The sequence below is a fragment of the Dreissena polymorpha genome, chromosome 6, assembly GCF_020536995.1.
Source record: "Dreissena polymorpha isolate Duluth1 chromosome 6, UMN_Dpol_1.0, whole genome shotgun sequence".
Taxonomy (NCBI): Eukaryota; Metazoa; Mollusca; class Bivalvia; order Myida; family Dreissenidae; genus Dreissena; species Dreissena polymorpha.
Window position 1 is genome coordinate 74,523,248 of NC_068360.1, and position 25,000 is coordinate 74,548,247.

At 33.6% G+C, this 25,000-nt stretch overlaps 4 protein-coding genes across 5 annotated transcripts in view; 2 read left to right on the forward strand and 2 right to left on the reverse strand.

Moving 5' to 3' along the window:
* LOC127833734 (uncharacterized) overlaps positions 1-7,521 on the forward strand; it is a 10,040-nt gene extending 2,519 nt beyond the window's left edge. The window contains exons 2-3 of the mRNA XM_052359154.1: positions 610-666; positions 5,044-7,521. Coding sequence (XP_052215114.1) covers positions 664-666; positions 5,044-6,273 — 1,233 coding nt within the window. The 5' untranslated portion in view covers positions 610-663 and the 3' untranslated portion in view covers positions 6,274-7,521. The remainder of the gene's footprint in view (positions 1-609; positions 667-5,043) is intronic.
* The window catches only part of LOC127833738 (hepatic lectin-like), a 449,559-nt gene that overhangs the window by 41,394 nt on the left and 383,165 nt on the right, over positions 1-25,000 (forward strand). The window lies entirely within an intron of this gene.
* Positions 16,737-25,000, reverse strand: part of LOC127833737 (uncharacterized) — a 242,945-nt gene continuing 234,681 nt past the window's right edge. The window contains exons 2-3 of one of the 2 annotated variants that reach the window (XM_052359161.1): positions 17,459-17,749; positions 16,737-17,115 (exon numbers count right to left, since the gene is read on the reverse strand). In XM_052359161.1, the coding sequence (XP_052215121.1) occupies positions 16,748-17,115; positions 17,459-17,738 (648 nt within the window). In that variant the 5' untranslated portion in view covers positions 17,739-17,749 and the 3' untranslated portion in view covers positions 16,737-16,747. Of the gene's footprint in view, positions 17,116-17,458; positions 17,809-25,000 lie in introns of those variants that run through there. The other variant, XM_052359160.1, reaches the window with a different exon arrangement.
* Positions 19,299-22,476, reverse strand: LOC127833741 (uncharacterized). The gene is made up of 4 exons (XM_052359172.1): positions 22,396-22,476; positions 20,792-20,863; positions 20,017-20,230; positions 19,299-19,770 (listed from the first exon to the last, which is right to left on the reverse strand). Exons 2-4 carry the CDS (start codon positions 20,853-20,855, stop codon positions 19,665-19,667), a joined length of 384 nt encoding a protein of 127 aa, XP_052215132.1. The 5' UTR covers positions 20,856-20,863; positions 22,396-22,476; the 3' UTR covers positions 19,299-19,664.

The following is a 25,000-nucleotide window of genomic DNA, read 5'->3' on the forward strand; positions in this document are numbered from 1 at the left end:
CGGAAAAGGTCTAGTTAAATAAGTTTGATCCAAAACATTACTGAATTTTATGTAAACCAGCACAGATTTGGATACCATTTAAGCATACATATCCCATCACATGGAAGAAAATAAAACCTCACTATTTTAGATTGTTAAAGTTTGTGTTTCTTTCACAAAAGGGAGAAAAACTACATTTTTATTGTCAAAATGTACCAAGTTTTGCCTTTGTAAGTTATTCATTACTTATATACAAGTTATACACAGCTGGTATAAGCAGAACGAAACCGGTCAAGATCTGATTAAGAAACAAAATGTTGGTGGAGAAAATATATATTTTTTAAATGCCTTTTTTAATGTATGAGTGTATTTTATATTCGTACCATTATGTATTTGTAAAACAGGTTTGAATATGACTAGTTATTTTGAAAACAAAAATAAGAAAATTGTTAATTGATATGTTAAATCTTCATGAAAGCAAGTGAAGGTTCGAATATTTACTTATACCCATGCGATATTAAATATAATGCTCACGTGCCTGAATGCTAAAACGTTCTTAAACTTAGACTATTGTTTATGCCAGAATACTTATTTTATATGAAAATAACATGGTTTACTTGTCTTTTTTAGGTATTGAAGACTTGTCAACTAAGATTAATTTTAAAAATACTGTACTTCCACATCATGGTAAGTATATATTTACTTCAAAAAATGATTCTAATAATTAAGTCATTCATTACATAAAGGATTTTATTGATACAATTAGTGAGTTGTTGAAATATAAGCAAACTGGGAAACTATTATACATACAAGACGAAATGAAGTTCAGTCCCAGTTTTATGAATCTAAGAAATTGAATACTGGACTTGTTTTTAATTATTTGACCAGCTTACCTGCATTCGCTTTGTATTGTTGCAAAAGGGAGAATCTTGTGGCATTTAGTATTTATATTAGTTTACATAGTGTGTTTTTTTTAATTAAATCTGGTAATCAAAATTATAAGAGTAAAGAGGGGGAGACTGGATGAAGTCAGGGCCATGAGAGCCCTTAATAACCCATCTGATGGCAAAAATCACATCAATATACTTAAACGATTTGAAGGCGGAAATTGTTTGACGTTTTCATTAGGTTCTATATGTCACCAAAAAGTTCATTTGTTTCAACTAATATTGCACAAATGGTTAGTCGTCCAAGAATGTAAAGTACTTTTTAAAAGATTCCCAATTTAAATACAAAATGCATAGACATCCAGAGGTATTTAAGCTTTGTTTAATATTCTTCCATTACGTAACGTTAGTTTATTCAGCGAATTTTGCATCTATGATCGGAAACTAAATAGCCATGTGCGTTAATTTAGAACATGTAATTGTAAACTAAACCTGGAGTATAGGGTGTAATAAAACATTTGGGGAAGCCGAGTATTTTGAACCAAACACACTTTTTCCAACCAAATTAAAACGTTTTACACCCAGGGCGGGTCCATTTTATAGATAGAGTCAAGGTTTTCATAACTCTCGTAAAAGACCATTATATAATGTAACATTCTACACCAAACATATGCCTTTCTCTTTTAGAAGAGATTATTTAACAAACATAGTTCAACACCACTGTATGTTGCTCCTAACTTGCCAGATTCCTAGCTTTACAATTAGGAATACGACGATTCAATAAGATTGCAGCTAACACGTTCTTAAAATGTCACTATATACATATTAAGAGAACAAGTTACCCCCAAGGACGGGACCTATTATGATCAGAGGGTCGTGCTTTAAACAAAATTGGTAAACGACTACAACTTGTTTCATACTAAATATCGACCCTATGGACCTTGTAGTTTAAAAGTGGAAGAAGTCTCAAATTATCATTATATACATATTAGGAAAACAAAAAACAGACACGGCGAGGCTATGTGTGTTATTTGGGTACGATTGTAATAAGCTTTGGTAGGGGAGCACTACGTAATGTAACAAATACCTAGCCTTAGGACCTTGCAATCTTAGATAATATGACTTTTTAAGTTTTCTCTAGCTAGAAACATATAACGAAAATATTTTAAACAAAGGGCGGGAAAATGTGTATGTCCAAGGCACATCATTTCAACAATTAGAAAGAGGACTTCTATATACGATGTAACAAATTACCGACAGATTTTGTGTTTCTACTTCTCATGGAACGATTTGAACAATGTTTACATTCCTATGGGTTTATGAGTTGTCATTCGGAAGAATGTGTAAGTATTATTATAACTCACTTCGTTTTCCTTTTTTTAAATCAAGATATTTACGCGATATGCTACATTATTCAACCGAAAAAAGCATGATGTAATTTAAACAACATTTATTTGTGAAAAGCACACACGCCATTAAATACATTTATTTCTTATATGGTTCAGATGTTCTTATCAGATTAAAGCAAGATTGTTTCGACATGAACACGTTGGGTATGTACCCTGCATCATTTCAATTGCGCATTTGCGCTTATAGATATTCATCAGAGCTTTTATGTATTTTAAAATAAGTTTATGTTTTCTTGGTCTAAAAACCCACCTAGATTGAGGAAATTTATATATGCTTAATATTCATATCAAGTTTCACTACATGCAAACAATAAAAACATAACGTGCTTAGATGTCTGATCGTCACGGATGAACAATTTTATCGTGAAGTTGCACATAGTATAGTCAAATGAACACATTTAAAATGTGTAATCAAAATATTTACTCATAAATGAAATATATAAGTGTGAAAAGTGTTGCGTAAGAAAAGCCTCAAAGTAGGTTAAATATAAACGAGGTCCTGCTGATTTGGACGGTTCTGGTGGTCCGTACTTTTCTTACACCTTTGTTTTCTGCCTTTATTGATTTACTTGTCTTACATGCACATTGTTTAAACAAGAACTCACAAATGTACCTGCTATATTAAACGAATTAAAAAACCAGGCCCTGCCAGTCATATCCAGAATGGTATTTATTTCTATCTAATTTTACGAATGATTACATTGTATCCATAATTAGTTTAACCTTTTTTTATAATAAACAATTCAGTTGGAGATGATTATTGGATTTATTGTAAAAATAACTATTACCATTTTTAGGCAGCTATTGGTAATACGTTAAGGCCTAATGTTGAATAACATGCACATTTTAAAAGTAAAAACATGCCACAGAAGTCAATTGACATGCATAGACTTATACAGCAAAATGCATACACATTATCTCCTAATCAATAAGGAATCAACATTGGTTACTCCAGTTGGTGGTGTTTGAATGTTTTATATTCTATTCTTCTGTGTTAACATTCTGCTCTGGGGGTCAATTGACAACGCCTTGAAGAATGGGACTGGAAAAAAATCTATATTGACTTATAAATCAATATAACTAAGAATGGTCTTTTTTTCTGAATTATAAAGACAGCAGCTTCCATATTTGATAGATGGTCTTGGATAGAGGTTCCCTTCACAATTTTTGCAAATCAGTCTTAAAATAGCCCACGCCTGGAGGTGTGGAATGTAAATTTTTCAATATTTACTTATTTAGCAATATAATGAAAACACATCATTATATATAAAAACCATCATCTTTGATGTTTGGTTTTTGACATCATACATACTCTAAACCATTTAAATCACGCTTCCGGGTCGAAACGGGCCATCCCCCAATAGTAATTTTATTTATTCAGAATTATGCATCGTTCTATTTCTATAAATAGATTTTGCTAATACAAAACGGCTCAAAAAATATTTGGTAAGGGTGTCACGTTTACAGATTTTTCTAAACGTTTAAACGAAATGAAATAAACGAAACGTTACCGTTTAAACGGTACCCTATGTCCTTTTTAAAAGCATCAGTACCATCGCATTTCCAAACCGAAAATAGTATTTTATTTCCGGAAGTAATATTCAGTGCATATCCCATTCACGCAATGACGTCATATTAAAACCATAAAATATTATAAAACAGAGCATCCGAATCACCACATGTGTATTCGTCATTCTATAAAAACAATTTAAAGGACATCGAAAATAATGTAAAATCAATAAAAATTCGGTTTCCGAAAACGACACTCCGAAACAAATGCACGTATTTTGCATATGAAATACAATGCGTATATCGTTTGACCGCAGAAAATGAAAAACCAGTTTACTAGCAAAAACGTAATCAATATATAATTTGGTTCAAATATTGCTTTTCAGCACGCTACCGAAGTGTTTGAATTGGCTAATCAATCTCTTAAAATATATCAAGATGGCGCGGCATATGCACTGTTTCGTTGCCAAGTTGTACGATTTTCGGAAAGTAGCGAAGATTTTCCGTTAGTTTCCGTTCATGTCTGTGCCATCCGCTAACCAATCAGAAATAAATTATTGCCGAATTCGGTAGCCCGGATTTACCGCAAATACCCGGTTTCGCAGATTGTCATCGATATACTTCGCACAGCTAGTCGGCTACGTTATTCGCAACCCAATATTTATTATATTGATATTGACTGTCGTTTAAACGTTTAATGTTTTGGTAAACGTTTTTCAGCAAAACACGAAACGCGACCGTTTAAACGTTTAAACGTGACACCCTTAATATTTGGTCTGTAACACCGTTCAGTTGTCTTCTTGTTTGGTGATTAAAATCTCGTCCTAGGCTCGAAACGGACTATGGTTTAGGTAAGCGTAATAGTTAAAGAGTCTCAAAAGAAATTTCAAATATGCAGACTTATGTATTCTTTTTGTATGATATAAATAAAAAATATCCGTTGATTTTAATAGGGGCCTAGATATAATATTTCTGTGTTCAATGTTTAGAAAGTAATCTATACAAAATGTTTTAGATGCTATTTCTATGTTACTAGTCAGAGATTTTATAGTTTGTATGTAATATTCGTTGTTTATTGATCGTTTTTTCAGGTTTTTTCATATCATGTTCCTTATGTCCACATTTTAACATGTTTGTTAAGACTCGTATAACAAACTATCGATCTATTTGTTTTGTACATTAGTAAGTAGATTAAGATATCTGGGGAGAAAAACAACTAATATGCTAAGAGATGTATGCATGCCTTTATATTCTTGCAGGGCATCGCTGCTAGCAGTTCTGAGAGTTCAAGCTGGAAGTCCAAAGTAGAGTTTCACGAAGATAACAAATCACGAGAATATGAACATTATCAGCTTACAAACTGTTTGCTGGATGCTCTCGGACACGATGAATACATTAAGCACATGAAGATTTATTCATGTGACATTATCAACCCGCAAGATATATTGTCTGTTTTTGTTTTTTTTCCAATTTTGTATTTTGTTAAGCATAAATTCATTGTCTTTCAAACAAACAAATGGTGGTATTCGTTAGAAAAAGATAATGTGTACATTACAATTCAACGAGGAAAAACTGAAAAAACGGTCAAGGACCAAAAAAAAGATACAGTGCGAACAGCGTGCGAAGAAAAAACAATTTCTTTTCATAAAGTCAGCAAAAACTCTATCAGCGTGCATAGTCTTATACACGAGCTCAACAAAAAAGATGCACTAAAGATAGGTTACAATCTGGCAAACCGTAACTGTAATCATTTTGTTGATGATGTACTGAAATGGTTGCCAGAGATAACAAACAATAATAAAAGAGCCAGCATAACTCTTAAAGAATGGCATGTGGGTTTAGAAAATTATCTTAAAAACAAACAAATCAAGTATGATAATCCAAGACGAATTTTTTTTGTAGGTACAACTTGCTTTCCTCTTTCGGGCGGTCAAGTATTGGAACCAACAGGAGCTAGCATTGTGGAACAAGACCATATGATTACCGTTCTTACAATGTTCAATGCTTCTGGTGAATTCTTACTTCCTAGGATTGTTTATCCGAAAGAAAGAGACAATGAAATAGATAGGTCAGGTTTCGATGAAGCAAGCTTCTATTCAGTACCGGATGGCTGGGCTTCGGTTAATTCTGAAACTTTCGGAAGTTTGTTTGAAACTCTTCAAACGTTTGTTACTAATCAAAGGATTGGGTTGCCGATCATTTTATTTGTTAATGGCCATTCAAAGGATTTCAAACAACAGGGCATTGAGTTTTGTGAAATGAATCGCATGTATCTTTATGATTTATTTAAAAACCCCACGAAATTTCTTCAAGATCCAATGACGCTTGCTTGGCAAAAGGCAGCTAAGCAATGGAAAAATACGAACAAGAGACACACCATACCAATAAATAAATTTACGACAGTGTTTTCGGAAGCTTGGAAACAATTTGCAACATTAACAAATGCTCGAAATGGCTTTCAGGAATATTCATTGCTCCCCCGTGTCTAATAAAAAATTGAATTAGCGAGACATTATTGTGTCAGCGTTTACTGGCATAACCAAATTCTGCATAACTGTACGCCCCACCCCCCCCCCCCCCACACACAAACACATCTTGTATGTATAAGCATGACATTTAGCACTGTGATAACGAGAGAATTTGGACACAAATCCAACATCAAATATAATGTTAAAACATCTCAGATTAAGCAAAACGACTGTTTTTCTATATATCTGCCTCTCTGCTCAACGTTTAGGATCATGTAATTGTGTTTTTATGAACTGTTTTTGCTTCTTTTTGTTTGATGTCTTTGTAAGGTGCTACGGCTGTAAACTAATATTAGACACTATTGTATCACATCACCAATGTTTTCATCGCTTTTTGAATTACATGAACAACAAAAACATCATGTACATAAACTGTTTTATTCCAATGCATGGAAATAAACTCTGATGCACTTATATGCGGAACTTCTAGGTCCTGGCAGAAATCACTAGGATATGTAGAAGGTTCAAAATGGTCCGAACTGGAACATTTAGCCGTGAGGCGGACTACCGGGGCTGAGCTCATTCAGCGGCATAGACCTATGCTTGTTACTTAAATTACACAAAAAGTGAGAGTGTCGTATTTGGTATCATGAATCGTGAACTAATTAATGTGAAGGCAGAATCGCAATAGTGAAATAGAGCATGTACAATTTTGCGATTGTAAACACCGTTTCCAAAAATGTCATTAATATGCATCATCAAAATAAAAACAAACGTTGATTTAAGCTCACCTATGTACGTATTGGTGAGATATAATGGTCACCCTTATCTCGGAGTCCATCGCCTTGCATCGTTCGTCGAGCGTGAAACTTAGTCAACTTTTATCGCGTGATTTTTATGAAACTGTGTGTTCATCTGTACATCGTCAATTGTTGTTTGGCGCTTGGAAACTAGATTTATGTCAGGTCTGCAACAATTTGTGTGACCAGCACTTCACTGGGCGTTTGATGTATTTTATGTCACTCTTATTTACCTTTGGTATTCGTTATATTGATATTTTTCCGGCTAAAATAACTCATTAAACATAATCCACCGTAAAGATTAAGATCTCAAATAATTAACTTGTATCTTTCAAATCAGTTGCAGTCGTAGATAATTGAAATGGAAAAGTTGAGTGTTAAATTAATAACTATCATCACACACGGTAAATTTTAAATCGGCTGTAACGCTGTTTATTGATGATTTGTAAACAAGAAATATATTTTAAAAGATATCCGATTTTGATAATATATTCTGATTTTGAAAATAAAGTTTGAACATTTACATTCTGAGATAAATATATTAAAAGCCGAGTTTTATTTGTGTTATTTTTCCAGTTGTTTGTTGATTATCAAGCGCATGTAATGTTTGTTCTGAAGTGTATTGCTTATTAATGCATACACATTCTAGTTAAATTGCCAACATAACTTGCTTGATGCACGTTTGTGAAATTACAAATTCTGGTATTTGCAGAGTACAAAACATTAAAGAAATATCGCCATTACATAAATTTGTAGATGGAATAACATTTTGCTGTCATATTATTGTATACTTTATCAGGTGATACTAAGCATCAAAATGGCGATGTTTGCGAATGCGTAGTTTTATTTGCGTCAAGCAACATATCTTGCAGTACTTGCCGAGCCGGTATATTACAATTATCCGATTGATGCCGATTATAAGCGCACACGTCCAAATAATGTCCTATATAAACGCCTACTAAAGTGAAACAAGACACATCAAGCAATTTTCTATTCAGGCCGAACTCAGCGTAGAGGTATGATGTTAATGTATCCACACTGCACACTTGCAAACGTAGATATAAATGATACAACATCAAATCCTAGTATTGTATGTATCCTCTTATAGCATTGCATGTATCTAACATTGGTTTCTTAAATATTTAAAAAAGCGTAGTATGTTACATGTAACATTTTAGTATGACGCAGTTTTCTTTCCGTACAGTCAAATCACATAGTAATATCAAAATGCGTTTTGTAAATAAACAAATAAATTGCGATTCATTTATATGAAGAATGGGTGCCAGACTGCGTTATTAAAAGCAAACAGATAAACGTCGACAACATATTCAGACTTTGACAGACGATGTGCAGACCGGCTGTCTGAATATTGACCTCTCTCTCCTGTGAGATTGACTTTTTTACGATTAAAGAAGTACACACTGTTAGTACTGGAACGCTTGCTAATGCAGAGCTCAATAATTCCATATGTTTGTATTTCAATATATAACTATATAACATAACTTTTCGTTATAATATCAGGACAGGGAACAAAGGAAATAGCATTTATTACATGTTAGATAAAATATTGTTGCAGATAATCTTATATGAAAATAATCGTGAAATGTTAGAACATAGCCTTTAAGTAGAAACGAAAAGGCTGATGATAATGAACGGGCTCACACACTATGTTTTAAAGGGTTGGAGCTATTTATTTCTGTATTGAGAAACGATAGTTTCATGCTCAACATTTGGTTAGCAAGGTTTCAAAACCAAATACAATGTCCCTAAAATTGTTAAATAAGCAATCAATAGTAGGGTATCTACCAGCGTAAACGTGTGTCCAATAGTTAATTGGCTGTTGAAGAGGTCAAGAAAGGTAAACAGCTGCGTTAAACAAATTCGCTGAAAAAAAACATACTAGTTTTTAACCATCATATAATTAAAAACTCGCTGGTTTAACCAAATATTTTATGATAATGTGGTTTCGCGTAAGCTTGTGCTTCTTATTTCCCGGATTCGAATTCCGGAGAAGACAATGGTGTTTTACTTCTAGTTTATTCTATTTAAATAGGTTTTTTTTACTTTTTATATACTATATTAGATACATTGACTGACATTGTTCATATCCTTTTAAAATACAGATAACATACCTGCAGTGAGATGTTTGTTTAAGCTTTGTTATCATGAAACGTAAGCAATACCGCACTCCGACGATTAGTTAGTAGTAGTAGTAGTAGTAGTAGTAGTAGTAGTAGTAGTAGTAGTAGTAGTAGTAGTAGTAGTAGTAGTAGTAGTAGTAGTAGTAGTAGTAGTAGTAGTAGTAGTAGTAGTAGTAGTAGTAGTTGTAGTAGTAGTAGTAGTAGTAGTAGTTGTAGTAGTAGTAGTAGTAGAAGTAGTAGTAGTAGTAGTAGTAGTAGTAGTAGTAGCAGTAGTAGTAGTAGTAGTAGTAGTAGTAGTAGCAGTAGTAGTAGTAGTAGTAGTAGTAGTAGTAGTAGTAGTTGTAGAAGTAATAATAGTAGTAGTAGTAGTAGTAGTAGTAGTAGTAGTAGTAGTAGTAGTAGTAGTAGTAGTAGTAGTAGTAGTAGTAGTAGTGGTAGTATTGTAATAGTAGCAGAAGTAGAAGTAGTAGTAGTAGCAGTAGTAGCTGTTGTTATTGTTATTGTTGTTGTTGTTGTTGTAATAGTAGCAGAAGTAGTAGTTATTTTACGAGAAGAAGTTGTTGTTGTTGTTTACGTAGTTGTAATTATAGGAGTAACAGTGTTACTGTTTATATTGTTGATGATGTTTTGGTCTTTCTAGCAGCATGGTCAGCAATACTTTAAATTGTATTGTAATATTTATCGTACATAAAGCATCAATTTCAGAATACTCTCAGTGGTGTTTACTATTTATGTAAGCTTTTAATTTTCTTTTTCAGATATTGGGGAAATGTAAATGTGACAAATTAACTAAAGTTTGATATAAGATCATGGTAAGTATATTTACTACCAAATATTATATTAATAATGAATTAATTCACCTTTAAAGAACTTTATTTAAGCATGCACTAGATGTTTTTTATAGTTAAAAACAATAAGGAAATTCAGATATCTTTCTCGCAGTTACGGCATCGATCCAACTGTTTAAGCATTCTTTTAATCTTTCCTAAAGACGCCAAATGCTGGTTCGAACCAGTAAACGCAGCCGAGAGCATTTTAATAACGTTAAATCATTCAATAAAATAAAGATATACCAAAGAGGTTTAAACTTACATTTAGTTGACAATTCACACATAGTAATAACTGTCTGAACAGTACTGTTAAAAAGAAAGTAGTATGTATATGCTTTAATATCATGCTTTAATTGCGAATGTCTTAGCATAATAATCTGTCTCAGACTGTTCAAATTGAAATTGTAAATTTTAATCGTAGGGTTCCAATTTAAGTTATTTGAGAAATTTATACTGGACGCCCAGACTACGGTTTTACTCGTCTGAATATAACAAATCAAATCAATCGAAATTATTAATGCATGATGAGCTTTATAACCGATTCTTAGATGCTTTGGGACATGATAAACATAATGAAAAAATCCTTGTTTATAATTGCCGTTTTTTTAATCTACAAAGGATCATGGGAGATCGTTTTGTTGTCTTTAAAACATATACATATTGGTATTCAATAGAAAAAAAACTGTACAGGAAATAATAGTTCAGTGCGGAAAATTAAGAAAACGCTAAGTACCATCTGACAACACAACCACGAAATATATGCGTCGTTAAATATTCCCTGCTGCCAGACAAAACTCTGCAAGCGTACATGGGTTAATATACAAGCTTCATGATTGCAATGAACTGCTCAAGGGATACAACATTGTGAAACGAAACTGCAAACAATTTGTTGTGGATATTTTATTTATGAGCATTGCAACAAACAAAAAAGCAATAACCACTTTTGGTATGGATAGAGATCGGTTTTTGCAATTAGAAGCTTATATAAAAATAAATAACAGCTTCTTGAGGAACAAGTACGAATCTGTATTGCAGTAGGGTATTTCCGGTATCTAACACACTTGGCCACAAGACCAAGATTGCTGTCATGGCAGGATTCAATTCTTTGGGTCATTACCTTAAACGTGTTATTTCGTTTCCGGAGGAGTGATTTCTAGATGAAGATAAGTCAGGTTTTCAGGAATCAAGTTACTCACAACTCCGGATGGTTGGTTTAGTTCCGCGGAATTGGAAGGTTTTATGAAATATCTCAAATAATTTGTGGCAGTGAGGAAAATTAAATTGCCGGTCATTTAATATCTTGATGACGGTCTTAATAGACGCTTGACACAAAATGGCGTTTTGTAACAATAATACTACTATTCTGATTGAGCTATTTACAATGTGTCGTACATGCTCCAAGCTGCCAATACCGGTTTGTTTCCTCATAATAGTCCTGCGTGGAGATTAAAAATTCAACAATCGCAAACGGAACACGATGGAAAGCCCATTACCAAGAAGGACTTTTCAACTGTGATTTCAAAAAGTTGGAAAGAAGTTGCAACATCTGAAAATGAAAAAAGTATCTTTCAGAAACACAAAAATGTGTCCCTAAAATCGTTTCTTGTATCGAAAACACCCAGCCAGAAATCAGCACTTATTCTTTAAATTGGTTAGCAACGATACGAATATAACTAGTTGTCCATCAACTTACATGCTTTAATGAAAGGTAATTGTTTTATCGGGACATCTTGCGTTATTATGTGAGGCAGGACAGAAATAAAAACACATATTGGACAGAAATTCTACTAGCAGAAGTAGAAGACCATAGAGGAAGCATAAACAACATTGTGAGAAAAGTTAAGAATAAAAACTAATCAGACAACGATGAATCTACAAAAGCATAATTCAGAACAAAAACTTGATTATATGAACATCGGAATTGCTTACAAAGTTTCGCAACTACAAGCTTCTTCAAGCATGGTTTTTTAATAAATATACACTGCTTATTTATAGTAAATTATGGAGCATGTTTGGATTGTCCCTTACAAATATTTTTTTATTTTTAAATTCACAGGAGGTTTTATAATGGATAATACAACAGTTTTAACGCTATGAACATACGTTTTGTGTAATACTGTTTTAATTTATTGTCCATTTTATAAATGCGTATCAGTGCATGTTTCTGTATACATTTAGATTACCAATTATAAATCAGGTCCGTGTAATGATGTAACTATCAAACACTTAAATAAACATTTGTTCCATGCAATATATGACAATGAATTAATAAAATAATAAAATGAAAATTGATTGACATTTCGTGTTTGTAGTCATTAATATTACGTCACATAATCATCAGCATTGTAACTTCGTGATATTTTTACTGACGTTTATACTCTGTTGTCTATTATTCAACAGGTATGAAGGATAAGTTAACGATCATTTTTATATTGTTTTTATTTACGTTCTGCTTTGCACCACTCGATGTAGAATAATATTATCAGGTTATCATTAGCTAATAGTCTCCATTTATTCTTCGATTGGCTTGAACTAACATATTGTTCATATTGTAAGAATTATTTTTCGTTTGTTATCGCTATTTTAGTCATTTATTCCAGTAAACAACTGACACTTTATATTATTGGTGTGTATCGATACCATTGAGGAACAGTTTAGTGTATGAATGCTTCTTAATAGATTTTGTCTAGGACTGTTATGCTTGTTTTTCTATCTATCATTAAATGTCTTGCAAATATAATATATGTTTTGATAGTCATGGACAAACAGATAAGTACAGAGTAAACACGTAGCAGGCAAACAAAAGATAGGCGTACTATCTTCTTTTTGAGGGCTTTAAATGCAGCCTTAACAGCATTTGTTCCATTTATGATTTTAACCATATAAAATATATTTAACTTTTAACAATGAATTTGATTTATGAACGTATTTTATGATGTGGAATAAAAATAAATGTATGGTTTAATGTTCACAATAGATGGTCTGTGAACAGGGATCGTTTGACCTGATATACCATTAAATAAAATAATGTAATGTCTGTGCTTATAAAATTAATGTCTAGTTCTGCATTTTCCAATCAATAACTATAGTTGACATTGACCACCATTGATGATGTTGAATATAGTTGGCTTTCATAATGATTTATTTTAGGATTTATAAAATGCTGTTAAAAATATATACACTTTTAATGCAAACTAACCTCAGTTTTTACTTATGTAGAGTAATTATATATGAACGGTGGACTAGATTTGGACTGCATTTGAGGATATATTGGTCCATGTCACTTGAACGAGATATACAGAAACCGTGTCTGTTAAATAACTTGACTTTGGATGGTGGTAGTGTGCTGTATTTGTGTTCGCATGTTGTTAACATGCAGTGATAAGTGCGATGTTATGTACATCCTTGATGGGCTAAGATTACTTTTATGGAAAAAAAGAAAAAAGCGTTCCGCTGAATAACTTGAGTTTGGATGTCGGTATTGTGCAACCATTACCATTAAAAAAAATACTTTCATTTAAAAGGTTAAATAATTGTGCGCCGTCCCTGGGTTACCTTGTATTCTTTAACAAAATATTATACTAAATCGTTTAACACACGATTGTATGGCTTTTCCTGTTAACTGTTTAACTGTTTAGAACTCAAATACTTGATTCGCGTGTAAATCTAATTTGATAATTATTTCCTTTTATTACACTATAGAAACGCAAAATCTTCTCTTACAAACCGATGGACAGCTGTCAATTTCTTTCTATCTTTATATTTTGCAAGACCTTCATCAGAATTCCAGAAAAGTATTTTGCTTGACCCATCAGTGGATCGCTGGTTTGAGTCCCGGCACGGTAAATAAACGTGTGTGGTCATTCGAAAAGCCCCAGTCCTATATGAGCACGATTTGACAAGGCAGTCCCGCATCGACCCGGATCCCCTGAATCAAGATATTGGACCATCCGTGAATTTTTTGGAATGTTTGAGCGTCGACGGGCTTTCAAAGACCATCACAACTTTAATTTGTACCAAAACGGACTGTCCCGTCAGCAAAAGGCAATCAACACGGCGCCCACACGGACTTCCTCGGGCATACACCACAGAGATACGATTAGTCTCGGCAAAACACGGACCAACACGTCATCTACACGGATCATACACGACTACGACACGGATAATAACGGAAGCGTTACGAGACAAGCACGATTTGTGCCGGACCGACAATAATTTATATAAAATCAGGCTTATTTTTGGTGATTCCATTAATTCGGCTCTGGTTAGCGCAGTTGATAGTACACGAACTTCTCACCTAGGCGACCATGTTCAATACACATTCCCGGCAACATGTGAATTTTGGCGTTTGTCGCCATACAAGACAGGTGGTGTTTCCTCATTATACCCCGGCTTCCCCCAGCAGAAAAAGACCTCACTAATAATGATATATTACAGTAAAAAATAGCTGGACATTGCAGGTGTGATTACATTGTGTGAGTAAAGTTAATTTATTAAGTACGAGTGCTGGTTTGATTATATGCCAGAAGAGTATGTTGTTGAAATTAAATTAATACATATATGTAGTTTTTTATCTGTAACAAAAATGTTTAAGATTATATGGCGAACGGGTAAGTTGTTACAGTGTGAAATAACGTTAGCACACATATATATATATATATATATATATTGCAAAGTGGAACATATATGGGTTTGGACCAGATAGTTAACATTTTATCAGTTAAGAAATCGCTTTGTCATTCGACGTAATTATAAAGTAACTCAGCCAGGCTATTTATACTAAGTTGGAAAAAAGCAATGTGCACATACCGAAATGTAATGACATCCTTTAAGCAATAAAATTAAAACAAACAAGTTGATCAATTTTTTCAAGAGAAGTAAATAGTTACTTCTGGTGTATAGTATTGTGACAGTTTTGTTGTGACAATAAAAAACTTTATGATGAAATGTTTCCAAGTATGCACTTAACTTCTCTTTTTTCTTCATTAAGAAATAAAGTCCAGTAAATTCAAATTTGCACATAAACGCTACAGTGTAAGAACTGTAAGTAACATGTCTTGTAGTAGTTGTAGTAGTATATTCGCTTATATTGTAAAACATGTAATTTTACATGATTTTTTGAATTTTGCTGTAAAGCATTTCATTGTCAAAAAAACACATTGGCTTCAAGAACGTTTCAGCCCAAATATCTATTGTGAACGGGAGTGTAGACTTAAGATTTGTTTCATGGATAAAAACACCTATCAACACAAATACATTAGCTTAAAGTTTCACGAATACAGCGGGTTATTGAACACACGACTTGAATTGTGATTTACTAATATTTCGAAAACATTCAAATTAAACTTCTGTAAGTTTTTAAAAGATAACAAGTATAATAATATGTTCAATAAAATCTGATTATTTAAATCAAATGTCACTTTCAACAATTTAGCTAAAAGACGTTCTTAAGTCACAAAAACAACATAAAAGTGCAGTACCATTCTTTATTGACGAAACTGTTGGCAGTTGTCGGCACAAATTTTACATTTCTTGTAAAAGCACACCGCTAAATGTTGCAAACCTATGAAATTCGTCGCTACGGTAGCTGATATCGCTGTAGAAGTTGTTCATCACGTGTACCGCTTACCCTTTTTTAACTGCAACATTTGTATAAGATTTAAACACCATGTAGTAAACAGTATAACGTTTGAGGTTTATAAGAAACTTATTTTATTCAGTAATGTGCTATCAAATACTTTATGAATCGTGTGACCTGATTTTGCGTTAACAGTTTTGATTTCAAAGACATGTATTACACAAACGTTATACAGGACCACAATGTTATTTTACATACGGTGTTTAAAATGTACCTTAAGATAAACTTGTTTTCAACTGCGAACCTGATATCTGCAAGTACCGTTAATGTCACACCGTAAATGCAACTACTGAACGATAATGAGCAGATAAGAGACGCAAAAGGTGTCCGTGTATGCTGTTTGGATCAGCTGCATTGCCATTTTACCTTGAAAAGCGATACTTATCAGACAGGGGAGGATTTCATATCTCATATATTTCGTTAAATATTGATGGTTAATTGGGTATATATTTACACTTTAAATGTTTACAATTCATATAAATAAAACAAAGGAAAAAACTAAATACAATATGTCGAAAGAAAATAATACTTATTGCGTGATTCGAACAGTTCTTACTTTGGACCTTCAACCCGATTCAAATACCACAACTAATTTATTTGTCATAACGGTACTTATCTATTTATGCATGATGGTAAGTGTCAGGTGTATGATGACGAGCTATACATAACGCATAGTTGTTTTCAATGCTCATTGTTAAAACAATATGGACGTGTCTTTTCAACACTACTGTTAAATGTTAGAAAGAAGCTGGACTCGAGCACTAATTGAAATTGAAATCAAAATGTTTTGAGGACGGGATTGAATTGCGCATTCATAATTAAGAATTTATATTTCTCTTTTCGCTAGAGTTATTTCGAATATTGGTAAAGATTTAATAAAAATAAATTATATAGATTAAAATTTTTTTATATGCATACACGTATTCTGAAAACCAGTCAAACCTTCTTAAGGTGAGGTTACATTGTTTAATCCTCTTTATATTTGCTCGATTGTTTTTGGCTTATCTCGAGTCCGTGCTTGAACCAGTTCTTGATGTATGGGTGAACGCTCCCACAATGGGGATCAAACCCGTGACCTCCAGGTCGCTAGGCAGACGTTATACCCATTTCCCCCAGGCGATCTAGGTGAATTGATACCTGAACGAATGCCATATTGACTCCTTGCTGATCGTGGTGGTCACCCGTGATCGGATTAGTAATTGCGTCCACTATATGTACCCCATCGACGACCAGTTGTGTTTCCGCATTTGATGTTCCAAGTTGGCACATCACAAAAGAAAACATGTAAAGGCCACCGACGGGGCAGATGAACGTATGTGCATAGATGTTGAAGGCGTCGCCAATGTTTGTTACTGTCCGGTCATATGGAATGATCTGCCCATGATACAGATGCGTTGGATTATTGCTGATGTAAGCCGTGAAGGCAACTGCTTCTGGAGATGTCTGTCTTTTATCTTAAAGATAAATCACTAAGTAGTTCATTTTTCGCAGTTTCTTTAGTATGCTTTGTCGATTTGTTTGGCTAATTATGGAACAAATTTAAGAACTATGTTTCATGAGACTGATAATTGATCTGAAATGACATTCCAAATAATGAAGACCCAAATCTCTGCGTTGCCTTTAAATTACTTCATGCCGGTATATGCACAATGTATTACAGATATTATTTTAGGGGTTATGCTGAAATATGAATTCCATAACATATGCGATTAATGAAAGCTCTTTGGCAATCTCCACATGATAGTGTTTTAGTATGTACGAGTATGTATTATGTACGTATATGATTTGAGTACGTACGTTCATAGTTAGACGACACGTTAAGATGAACGTTAGTCAAGACATTACTAAGTACGTTCAGCCTTTCCGTTAGAAGCTCGTTCTTTTCCTTGTACTCGACAAGCTGTTGGAGCATTGCTTCGTTTCTCTTATTGTAGTCCGCAAGCGTGTGCCGTATGGTTTTCGAGTGATTCTCCAGTTCATCGACGCGAGCTTCTAAACCTATGTCTAGCGACTCCGACAACATGAAATGCAGTTGGAGACCCGCGGTCAAAAAGTACACAAAACTCAGACTGATCATTTTGTCAGATGGTGTTTAGATTTCCTGCGTCAGATAGTCCTGAGATGTTAATGTTGTGTTGTCCATACCGTAAATTTTCTTACAAACTTCTGTGAGTTCTTATCATGTTTGGTTGACAGTCATATGATATGATTGTAAAAGGGACATTGGACGATAATATGTTCATAAAACAAATGTTAATGAAACTAAATTTGAAGTAGTCTCAGAATATATGCTTAGTAAGTAATATTGCTTGATGTAAAATTAAATGCAATTTACTACTATATTACTACGATTACTATTGTACATTTCAAAGTATGTTTGTAAACAACTTGATCGAAACGTAACAATTCATTCATGAAATTGAGCTTATGAATCATTCATTATGAAATTGAGCTTATGAATAGTCATCAAATAAACATGGTGAATAACAGAGTTGTGCCATGCATACCTCGATTTTTTACAATAAGAAGTTGTAGGACAAAAAACGTTATGTCGTCAGAAAGTGGCATTTTTTAAATCTCTTATGACCTCTTTGAACTTGTGTGAAACATGCAAAAAGCAACCCGATTGCATATACAGGAAACAGCCATTTGCGAAGCGTATTATTTATGCTAATTGAGTTCTCTGGTTGTCAGGTTAATTCAATCGATCTTCTGATCGTGTTCCTAAACTGTAAAGCCCTTTAGTTTGAATATGGATGATACACGAAAGGATTTGTTTCATTTGAACAAACAACAAAACACGCTCGTCTATCATGTAAATTGTTCAACGATTGGGTCGTGCGCGTTTGGATTAAGCAATCCTTAACTCTACTGACATTTTGGCTAAAGGGACTTTCCAAGGCGAGGAAAATACATTGCTTCATAATGATATCTGATTGATAAATTGTGATTTTCTATGCAAGCTTACAGCAAAAACACTAGTGTAAAATTTGGATGTATTAATTTTTTTATAAATGTTTCTATACAATACTAATTTAACATACAATCAAGATATGTATATACATATGCACAATGACTGATAGTGTTGTATTGATATGATAGTTACATTTGTCAACGGCACATTGTTTTTGCAAACTGTAAACCCAATGCATTCATATCGACACGATATAAAGGCGCTGGTATATTTTTAGTAGCTTTATGTATGTAAATGGTATGATGTTAGTCGTAAACTTGTTCTTCTGATCCAGATGCATTCGATAAACAAATACAAACAGTAGCGGAAGCATGCGTGGAATTAGTTTAAATGCTCAAAATTTACGGGTTTAAAATACAGGACTAAAACTGTATTCGAATAACACTTCAGTATTATATAATTTGACTTGAATAATTTGATAGAAAAATAAAGACTTTCTAATTTAGACCTCACCCCCCGCCCCGACATTATTATTGGTCGAACCCAGCATCTCCGCATTCTAAGCAGACGACCCATCTTTTCGCTATAAAGCTTCCCTCGAATTGTCAGGTGGTATAAGTGCCCCTTATACATAAACCTAATACACCCTCTCCATTTTTGAAAATCTTTATTTTGTCTTCTGCCGTGACATTTGTGAAAATGTGTACACCCATATGTCGGTTATTTGCATTAGAAGCCAATGTTAACGAGCTAAGAAAACAAAAATCATATAGCAATACTGTTACTTCTTCATTATACCTCATAATACTACATTAGTTTAGGTTCAGCACTCAACAGGATAGGATAAGAGTGATGTTGTTTCATTGTAGTTGTTTGTTTGTTGTAGTGTCTCTATAAGGCAACGGTGCAAATATAATAATTGACAATATTGTGCAAAAGCAGTTTTGTATAGCATGTCAAAATAGACCACAAAGGCATCTTGCAAAACACATGTTGTTTTGTTCGTCTTATATTATATTATACCAGCACTTATTTTATTTTTTTATAGATATTCCTGAAAAGCACGAGAACTACGTAGTATGACGGAAATCACCAAGAGCTGTAGGAGTTTCCGGATGGTCCCGAGTGGAACATATAACCGTGTGGCGGACTTCCAGGACTCAGCGCGTACAGAGTCACAGAGCCGTCCGTGGAGCTGAAATTACACCCATGATACGGAGATATAATTTCCATGGGCTATTAAATCTTTGTATAACATTTTTGGGGACAATAACTAATTAGTGTGTCGTTGGACTGTCGATGGGTCTAACCAGCGCAATAATTGTCATTTATTTATCAAATGAATAGCATGCTTTCTTAACATGTCCACGATATTAATATCTACAGGGTTTCTATGCGTTTCGAAGCTCAAACTGTGCCCAATGAGCAAACAGTGACGTACTTATACGTGTATCCCAGCCCGCCGTCCGAGGTAACGAACACGCGTCCGGAGTCCCCGAATGGAACCCCTTCTTGTGCGCGCGCCAACTCGGCGTTTATCTTGACCTGGCGCCTCTGTTCTGTCAGCTCGGCCAGGGTCGCAAGCTGCATCGTCATTCGGTTGAGGTTCGTTTGCAGTTGACTCATGCCATGGAAGAAATTCGGTCCCAGCGGCCCTGAAATCAATCAATCGTTAAATATGTGCACGCCGCTGTACTTTTTTTACAATTTTGTGCATAGAAAGACAACTTTATTATTTTATGTCTTTTCTTAGTGATACGTTATAATTATTAACGACATAAGCGAAATGTGTGATGATAAAAAAATGAATTGGACCAGATTAGAATGATCAAGTGATTTATTTATTATTGAACGAATTGGTTTGAAAAATGTTCAACTATTGCAATTTGGTACGCACAGTTTAAAAAGTTCAAGTTTTAATTGTCAAAATTATTTCATAGCATTAGCATATCAATCATATGAATGCACGTATATTAATATTCATCATTTGGCAAGCCCCCAAATATCCCGTTCAATTTGTATTAATGACATCCATGTAATGTGGATGATGGATAATTTATTTAAACAACAAAAAAAAACATTTGTCATAAAAAACATAACGTGTTCGTAAACAATATCAATTAACAAAACCAAACCATATATTTGTAAACGTTGTTTTAACACGTTACATACGGCATCTGACAACCGATTGAAAGGACGCTCGATTGTATACTTACACTGGCCTTGAGTCCCGCAGACGAGTGTGCTTGTCAGAGCTAACCATAGGCAGACACGTGACATCTTGTTATCTAGAAACAACAAGAACAACAATCCATGCATTATCTCATGCTACGTAATTACCATAATTAAATATTGTTCTACATGTTGTGAACAGTTTAATATCTCATACATTGTAAGTTGAAGGTCGACCGTTTGCAAACCGGTACAACTACACAAAAATCATCGAAGAAAAAAAAATAATTTCGAAACAAATTAAATATTTGCATATCATTTCCTAAAGGGACATATCGATGGCATTTTTCCTAAAAATATACAAGAACAATAGATATATATATATTCCCACTTGTCGAACATAATACAATGTATTAGCAATCTTAAACAATGAAGTCGTTAAAACATAACACCATTCACAAACATATGCTTACTGAACTTATGCATATAAACTAGCGCATGCATGCCTAATTAACAACAGTATCTTTATTTAGAGAGAATATGCTAATAACGATATTTCAAAAATAACGAATTAACCACTCTCTAAAACTATAACAATGACGTCTACAACTGTACCAGTATCCGCGTTTTCGAAAGAAGGGTGACTTTTAAATGCTTTGTATCGTTTAGTAACTGATTGAAGAGAATGCTCAAGTAATGTTCGCGTGTCCTTTTGTTTTAAATGAAGTTTTTATATTCAGTAATATCACAGTATCGAATGGTTTGAATTTAATGTGTTAATGAAAAAATGCATTTTTAATTGAAATGAAAATTTAATATTTTGCAAATAAAACAACAACAACAACAAGAAAATCAATATGAGCTTTTACTTTTAAAATTTGCTGATCCAAATCATAGTAAAACTAAAATTGTGTATATTTTTTATAGTTATTTTAGATTATCCCAAATGTAAAGTATTCTTTATAAATGCATTAAATTAAATGTTTAAAAATACTGTGAACAATCCCCTTTAAGACCTAATTCCATATTCTTTGCTACTGTTATAAAACTGTTATTAACAAATGATCATTAAAATGGAGATAATCCATTTATTGTTTGTTCTAGACGGCTACAGTTTCAAGATATACTGATCTGGTCAGTTAAATAAAATGTCGGCTGCTTAATGAATAAATAATAACATATCGTCGGCAACACCCGGTCGGTATACGCGGCAGCTGCAGACGACAGCTGAGATCACCCGGGGAAAGGTAGGTGACACCAGATGATGATGATGATATCATGCTGATACTGATGCTGATAATGATGATGATGATGATGATAATGATGATGATGATAATGGTGATGATGATGATGATGATGATGATGATGATGATGATGATGATGATGATGATGATGATGATGATGATGATGATGATGATGATGATGATGATGTTGATGATGATGATGATGATGATGATGATGATGATGATGATGATGATGATGATGATGATGATGATGGTGATGATGATGATGATGATGATGATGATGATGATGATGATGATGATGATGATGATGATGATGATGATGATGATGATGATGATGATAATGATGATGATGATGATATATATCATTTAACTCCAGTGATACAATACAGTAAATAAAAACAGACCTTCGTTTTATCCTGCCGAGTAACAACCTAAGCGACGGCAAAGTTAACGTACGTAAGAATGTAGCTGCCGCGACGTTGTCGTTTATATAAAAGCTCCGTTTGCACTAAAGCGTTACGTCTCATTTTCAATTTAAAGGTTAAAACGCATACACTTTACTAGAGTGGACGATGATTTGGGCGTTGACGTAGTTTACTTTAATGCGTTCAATACGTTCATTTGACACTATTTAAAAATATAAACTAGAAATGTGAAGTCTTTAGGAGCGCAACCCTTCCTCGCTCATTTCGACTGGTCGAAAGATATTTGTTGGCACGTATGCACGGGCACATAAACGGGAGATAGGCCTACTTCCAGTGAGTACGGGGACATAAAACACAAATTCTGCTTTCATTCAATTTATACTTTGCTTTAAGCTAAATTCATTTGACCCGTAATAAAATGATATAAGAAAGTATATCATTGCATCAAAAACACTATCTATAATGCCCTCTGAGGGAGTGCATAAACTTGGCAAAACGAGGGCTTGAACGGGTGAAATTGTGTATTAAGAAGGCGATTCACGTGCCGTTCAAGCCCTGTTATGTGTTTTTCATATCCATACACTGGTTCACGCGCAGTTAAATAAGTCCCTAAGTTTTCTTTTAGTTCTTCTTCGTGAATTCAATGAAATTATTATAAACCTCGTTAATAACACCAGCCTTCGACGACTTTCCAAGCATAAATGTGGAACTGAATAAGCACCAGTTTCCTCATGCATGCAGGGATAAAGGCTATGACTATTTCAATCCACTTTTCAAATTATACCATATGCTTTCTCTTGACAACAGCTTTATTTTATTGTCAATGTCAATGAAGTTAAGGTTATTTACTCAACACTTTCAAAAGACTATGCTGTAAATATTAGTGTTTATGAACCTTCGAACTTCCTGCTGTATGCTTGAAATACTTCAGTGACAATATGTTGGCAGTATTTATTTCTAGAAAATTTAGTTGGAACGAAATAACATATGCATGTACGAAAGAAACACCTATTAAAACAATGACTTATTCTGATGATATATTTATCCGTCACGACCAGTAGATTCCAAAATAATTCATCTTTTTTTCTTTTGCGCGGCTGCATTTAAAATTTGCATTAATCCTCTGTGTAAACACATTTTAAGTCGAAAACTGCCGCGTTATTCATGATCATTACCGAATGAGGCATATGTAAAACACAACCTTGAACGTTATGACTTCATATGTGTTATGGAATTATTTTGTCGATGTCGAATGAACAAGACATATTCTTTTCAATGATATTATAATTTATTTTGGCATGTGTGATTCGAAAAACGTGTATCAAGTTGTGTTCGGTATAACTTCTCAGGAGTTAAAGGTCAAACCACAACACACACACAAATGCAAATTGTAGGTGAAAGATGTTTTCAATTGTAGAAATCAAGCACAAATTCTTCCGAAATTTTTAACATTTTACTAAATGATTCAATAACATTTGGACAGTCATGGAAATAATCGTGCAATAGTGTTTGGGAGCTTATTTGACATGTTTCTATTAAATGAGAAGTACTTCCGTCTTTCATCAAGACATTCTTCAACAACATTTTATTCTTTCACTTTGATGGAATATTACTTCACATGTTGTAGGTATATATTAAATCTTGCTATACTTTGCAAGTGCTCGTGGTATGTGGAAGATTTTCATGGTTTTCTTTATAACGCCTTAACATTTTTTATTATAAAGTTTTTAATAATTACTTTACTGAACGTCGTTTTTTGGATGTATGGTCGGTAAATGTAAGGACTTCGTTTCGGTTATTCACGTAACACTATATGTCCGATGGTTCTGACAACTGTTAATGCCATGATTGTAGTTCTCTGATTTTGTGACACTTTGTGACAAATAATCTGATGTTGTATTACTCAATTATTAGCGGGTATGACATTACATAATGGAACTGCATTTTAATATATCTGTAGTAAAGTCGATTTTAATCACTGGAATTGAAAAAGAAGGAGTAATTCAATTAGAAAAATCTCCATAATTAATAGGGTGGAACCCTGGAGCTCTTGATTCGAGACAGACGCTCGAGACTTTAAAGGATAGCTGATATTGACAGGCGGTGTCAATGCTTTTATACATAAACCGTCTACAAAAACCACTATTAATTTTTGAAAAATCTTCCGCGATATACATTTTGTTTTCCGCCATGACTTTTTAAAACCTGCTACGACTAAATGTATGTAATTTACGTTATGCGTTATTGTTAACATGATCATAATACAGGTCATATAGCAAGGCTGTACACCTGCTCCGTATACATCATACTACAATAAACTGTGTTCAATACCCAACATGATAGATTAGGATAATAGTAAAGATTGGCTGTAGTTGATGGTTTGTTTTTGTTGTTCCTCTTTTATAGGGCGACGGTGTAAAATAATGTTCGACAATATTGTAAAAAACAACAGGTTTTTTATGTCTTGTTCAAACAATATTCAACATCATGCGGTTAAAACAGTTTTTTTTTAAATGATATGAAATCATAAAAACACTTTTTAACGTTGTTATGGCAATTCAATGCCGGAAAAGCACGAGAACTG